The 6,000-nt window shown below is 42.5% G+C and overlaps 1 protein-coding gene across 1 annotated transcript in view; it reads left to right on the top strand.

Annotated features, from left to right (window-relative positions):
- Nucleotides 1–6,000, top strand: part of FANCA (Fanconi anemia complementation group A) — a 71,184-nt gene that overhangs the window by 1,370 nt on the left and 63,814 nt on the right. Inside the window, exons 2-5 of the mRNA XM_008050038.1 lie at nucleotides 389–498; nucleotides 1,079–1,172; nucleotides 5,358–5,500; nucleotides 5,627–5,722. Of these exons, the coding sequence (XP_008048229.1) occupies nucleotides 389–498; nucleotides 1,079–1,172; nucleotides 5,358–5,500; nucleotides 5,627–5,722 (443 nt within the window). The remainder of the gene's footprint in view (nucleotides 1–388; nucleotides 499–1,078; nucleotides 1,173–5,357; nucleotides 5,501–5,626; nucleotides 5,723–6,000) is intronic.

Raw genomic sequence — 6,000 nt, 5'->3', positions numbered from 1 at the left:
ATCCACTCACCTCAGCCTCCCAAGGCGTGGGATTACAGGCTGAGCCACCGAGCCCGGCGATGCTATGTATTTCATTATATATTACAATGTAATAGTAATAGAAATGAAGCACAATAAATGATGTGCTTGAAGCCATCCCTCTCCTTTCCCCCCAGAAAAAACTGTCTTCCACAAAGCTGGTCCCTAATGCCAAAAGGACTGGGGACCGCTGCTTTAGAGGAGTGATGGTTTCTTATTTGATAGAATGTCCCTTAATTGGGTGTGTCTGATGGTTTCTCATGACTAAATTGAATCCCACAGATTCAGTGCATCAGGTTAGGAGGATAAGACATCACGATGTCTTACTTAAATAGTACTATAATTTTTTGAAACTGATTTTCCCCCTTAGATGGAAGGGTCAAGAGGCAAAAATATAATCCTGAAAGGGAACAAAAATTAAGGGAATCAGCTGTGCATCTCCTGAGAAGCCGCCAAAACTTGAATGACCTTTTGCTTGAGGTAAGAGGAAATTAGTTTGCCTTTGCCATTGTAGGCAGATTTATGTTTGAGTAGTTTTTTTTGTTTCGTTTTTTTGTTTTTGAGTTGGAGTCTCACTCCCTCACCCAAGCTGGAGTGCAGTGGCATGCTCACAGCCACCCCAGTGTCTACCTACTGGGCTCAGGTGATCCTTCTGCCTCAGCCTTCCAAGTAGCCGGAAATAGCTTCCATACCTGGCTAATTTTTTGATTTATTGTAGAGACAAGGTCTCACCATGTTGCCCAGGCTGATCTAGAACCTACGGACTCAGGCAATCCTCTTGCCTTGGCCTCCCAAAGTGCTGGAATTACTTTGGGTGTTTTTAACTCAGTTAAGGCATAGCCTTTATAAACAAACACCTGGACAGCCTAGTGTCTGGTAGAAGCAACCATAAATTGAAAAATGAATGTAATAATAAATCATTAAAAGGCTTTTGTAAGTTTCACCTTAAAAATATTTAGAAATAGCCCAGTAGCCAAGCATTGTACTGTATGCATCTGAATTTTGTTTATGTGCACAGCTTGAATTTTTAAAATATAGTTCTTTGTGTTTTGGTTTCTAGGTAGAAGGTCCACCATGTAAAAAGTTGTGTCTCGACAGATTGATAGATTGTGACAGTCCTGAGGCCCACACTACTCATTCTAGTTCATTTATAGGTAAGTTATAACTTTGTTTTCTCAATTTTTAGTTAGAGGAAGTTTTATATAAAATGACCGTGATTCACTTTAATAAGTAGACATTTAAATCCCCCCAGATGATGGTTTTGCATTTGTATGTGTAGTCACGTTATAAATCGTGCTCTTGTGACTTGCTTGGGGTTTGTTATGCTGCAGTGTTTAAAAACAGTGTTTGGGCCAGGCTCGGTGGCTCAAGCCTGTAATCCTAGAACTTTGGGAGGCCAAGGCAAGAGGATTGCTTGAGCTCAAGGGTTTGAGACCAGCCTGAGCAGCACAGCAAGATCTTGTCTCCACAATAAATAAAAAAATTAGCTGGGCGTGGTGGTATAAGCCTGTGATTCCAGCTACTTGGAAGATTGAGGCAGAAGGATCACCTGGGCCCAGCAGGACATCTCTGCAGTGGCCATGAGCATGCCAGTACACTCCAGCCTGGGTGATAGAGTGAGACTCTAACTCAACCCCCCCCCAAAAAAAAAACAGTGTTTGACTCAACATGGGACTCAGAACAGTAGGAACCAAAGTGTCTCTTGGGAAACTGGGAGACAGTGACAGCAGGGATGTGCCCTCATTCATGGAAGTGATTAAATGTGTGCTGTGCTGACAAGACCCAGGGAGACAGGAGACCTGGAACGTGTCTCTCAATTCTCCCATCCCCTCAATTGAGAGTGCGAGATAGGAAAAGCTCTGGGGGACTTAGCTATTTTCTTATCTTTTACCTTTTTATTATATAATGACTGTTGTTTCAGAGACTAATAGTAACTAATTCATTAATTTGCTGTAAGTTTACGTTAAAATAACCTTAAATAATAGACCTGCCTTGACATAGACCTACCTTGACAACTGATAACTAAATGTTATTGATTAATGATACAGATTTTCACTGCCATATTGTATTTGAATTTCATGAATTATACATCATCATTCCAGGGAACCAAGTTTTTTTTTCTTTTTTTAGAGACACGGTTTTGCTGTGTTGCTGGGGCTGAAGTATAGTGGTGGGATCATAGTCTGGTGTAGCCTTGGAACTCCTGGCCTCAAGCCATCCTCTTGCCTCAGTCTCCCAAGTAGTTGGGACCACAGGAATGTGCCACCACACCCCGCTAATTTTTAAATTTTTTGTAGAGACAGGGTCTTGTTATGTTGCCCAGGCTGGTCTTGAACTCCTGGCATCAAGCAATCCGCCTTGGCCTCCCAAAGTGCTAGGATTACAGGCATGTGCCACTGAGCCTGGCCAATATACTTTCTTGTATAGACTTTGGGATCAAGGTATAAGAAGCTCTTTACCTTTGACCACAGAAATAATAGATATTTAAGTTGGTTTATATATACAGAGGGTGCCAAAAAAATGTATACAATTTTAAGAAAGGAAAAAAACTTTTAAAATTGTAATACTCAATATATACCAATAGCAAAAGATGAATACAAGTCATCTCTGACTTCTGCAATTACAAGAGGTTTTCAAAGTGGTTCCCATCAGCATCCAGACACTTCTGATGATAGCGAGCTACTGCTTAAGCAATGTTAGCCAAAGTATCCACTTATATCACTGTGCATTCCATTTCAGATTCTTCCTGAAAGTACTGCCAATGTAGCTGGTTTTCTTTGGTACACCACATCCTTTCAGGTCTCTCATAGGCAGAAGTCAAGGAGTGTTAAGTCAGCAGAATGTGGGGGAAACTCAGCTACATCATTCTGTTCAATTTAAACTGTGCTTCACCAGCCCAAACCATTTTCCCCTCAAACTCCTCATTCCTTGTACCATGTTTTAGAACCACTCACAATACTGCACCCTTTGATCAGGGTTGTCTTTGTTCAATGCATATAATAATCTTGGAATGAAAACTTTCCATTTTGCTGTTTTAAGAATGTATCATATGCTTGTTCTACTAACTCCTGTCTCATGTGTAAATTGTTTGGTAGACTTCTGTGATGAGTGTATAAACTGTTTCAATACCATAGCAGAAGAAGTAGGACTTAGTGCTGTGTGAAGCCTTCTGGATCTTCCCTTGTGCACATTACACACAGTACCACACATCTCAAACTGATCACAGACGCATATAGTTGTTAGGCATGTTGGAGGCTCTGTTGCATACTCATGCCTTCATTGCTGTGGTACTTCCACAACATTCTCAGATTTCAAATACCACTTCAAAATGGTCTTGCGCTCCCCAAATGACAACTGTGTTTCTGCCATTTTCTTTGATTGCCCTGCCTATCACATGGTGACACTAGCATTCATTTGATTAATGCCATCTTTTGAGCAAATGTCATACTACACATTGCTACTGTAATTCAATTCAACTTTGCAAAATAATACATAGATAACATCTCTTAAAATGTGTATACATTTTTTGGCTCCTTCGGTATTTGTAAGGTGTAAGTAAAAAACAAACTTAAGTGGCTAGAAATTGGCATTTTCCTACCTTTCTACCATGAATTTCATCTTGACCACTGCAACTGATGATTTCTAATACTGTAATTTGAAGTCTCTATAACCATTGTGTTTTCATCTATATATTGATACGAGTTTTCAGAGCCTTGACAATAACAGGCATGTACTACACTTTCCAGTTTTTATTTTTAATTTTTATTTTATTTTTTGAGTAGGAGTCTCACTCTGTCTCACACCTGGAGTGCAGTGACACACTCATGGCCACCACAGCCTCAATGTGCTGGGCTCAGATGATCCTTCTGCCTTAGCTTCCAAGTAGCTGGAGCCATAGATGTGCGCCACTATACCTGGCTAATTTTTTGATTCATTGTGGAGACGAGGTCTCGCCATGTTGCCCAGGCTGGTCTCAAACCCTTGGATTCAGGCAATCCTCTCACCTCCACCTCCTCATAGTGCTGGGGTTACAGGCATGAGCCACCTCACCTGGCTCACTTTCCAGTTTTTAAAAAGAATTAGTTTTAGAAGCCAAATATATTAGACAACGATTTACTTGTAGGCATTACCTATTTTCAGACACCCAGCACTTCTCACTTTATTGAGGGCAAACCAGAGGCTGGTGGTGCAGAGGCTGGTTACTGGTGGCTACTCTGAGCCCCCGGTCCAGGTTTCACCGGGTATCCTGGGTCCTGAGCACACCTGTGACCGCTGCTGCCCCCAGGTACGTGGCAGAGCATTGGGAATCCCTACCTAATTTTGACTCAAGCAGCAATGTAAAGTCAGTGGGAGCAGGCTTGTCTCTGAAGTAATTAGAAAAACAAGTTAATTGAAAGAGCCTGCTGGAGTTCTCAATTTATTATGCTCCTTTGGAAAAAGATGATAAAGTTCTTGGGCAGAATTTATCTTGCCGTCTTTCTCATTTTGTGTCGTGTAAATTATAACAAATATGTATGCAAAACTCTGGGTGCAGATGTTGCCACTAATTATATTGTGAACTGCTTTGGTCATGGAATTGTCTTAATTTTTTTTGTTGTTTTTTTTTTGAGTTGGAGTCTCACTCCATCACCCAGACTGGAGTGCAATGGCCACTCTCGGCCACCGCAGCCTCAACCTGCTGAGCTCCAGCGATCCTTCCGCCTCAGCCTTCCAAGTAGCAAGAACTACAGGCGCGCGCCACCATGCCTGGCTAAATTTTGATTTATTGTAGAGATGAGGTCTCGCCAAGTTGCCTAGGCAGGTCTCGAACCCGTGGGCTCAGGCAATCCACTCACCTTGATCTCCCAAAGCGTGGGATTACAGGTTGAGCCACCGAGCCTGGCCGGAATTGTCTTAATTTTAATCTCATGTTTTTCCCTTTACATCTATTCTCCCCTATAAAAGGCAGTTTTCTGTGATGCTACAACTTAAAATAAGGCTTTTTTTTTTGAGTTGGAGTCTTACTCTGTTGCCCAAACTGGAGTGCAGTGGCACACTCAGGCCACCCCAGTGTCGACCTGTTGGGCTCAGGTGATCCTTCTGCCTTAGCCTTCCAAGTAGCCAGAACTACAGGTGCGTGCTACCACGCCTGGCTAATTTTTGATTTATTGTAGAGTTGAGGTCTTGCCATGTTGCCTGGGCTGGTCTCATACCCACGGGCTCAGGCAATCCACTCGCCTTGGCCTCCCAAAGTGCTGGGATTACAGGCTGAGCCACCAAGCCTGGCTAAAATAAGTCATTTAAAACTACAAGTCTTCTATGTTAAATTTTGTCCCCTGTGGTTCTGTTTTGTCTTCAAGGCTCTGCCTTGCAGGATCAGGCCTCAAGGCTGGGGGTTCCAGTGGGCATCCTTTCAGCCCAGACGGTTGCCTGCAGCATGGGGCAGATCTGCATGGCTTCAGCGGAGGCTGGTCTCACTGTGCTGCTGACGGCAGAGCAGAGGGTAAGACACAGCATGGATGAGGACACATGCTCGCTATCACTTTTAAACTGGTTAGGAAAATAGGAACTTTTAAAGTATTGTTTCAGGTAATTTGCCTGTTTTTAAAGCCATCCAATCTCTTTTCAGAAGAAACTGTCTTCCTTGCTAGTGAAAGCTCAGTATTTGTTGGCACACAGCATGTTCTCCCGCGCTTCCTTCTGTCAAGAACTGTGGAAAGTGCAGGTACATCTGGGGTGGTAACTCTGACTATCAGGGATTTCCAGCAATGTTCTCTTGATCTGGATAGAGCCAACAGAATCCCTAGGTTTTCTTAAGAATTCCATCAAACTTCTCGTCAATTACAGATAGTGAAGAAAGGGCTCAGCAAGCGCTCTGTGGACAGGAAGAAAGAACCTTCAGTTACCATTGCTGTCAGTACTCTCTCATGAGTAGGAATATCTGTTAGAATAACATATACACAAAAACATGATGGTCTGCCTTCTTGGGCATATTATGAATAA

The sequence above is a fragment of the Carlito syrichta genome, unplaced genomic scaffold, assembly GCF_000164805.1.
Source record: "Carlito syrichta isolate Samal-C Ts95f unplaced genomic scaffold, Tarsius_syrichta-2.0.1 Scaffold142937, whole genome shotgun sequence".
Lineage (NCBI taxonomy): Eukaryota > Metazoa > Chordata > Mammalia > Primates > Tarsiidae > Carlito > Carlito syrichta.
Note: the sequence above shows the minus strand (reverse complement) of the source record. Positions and strands in the feature narration are given on the sequence as shown.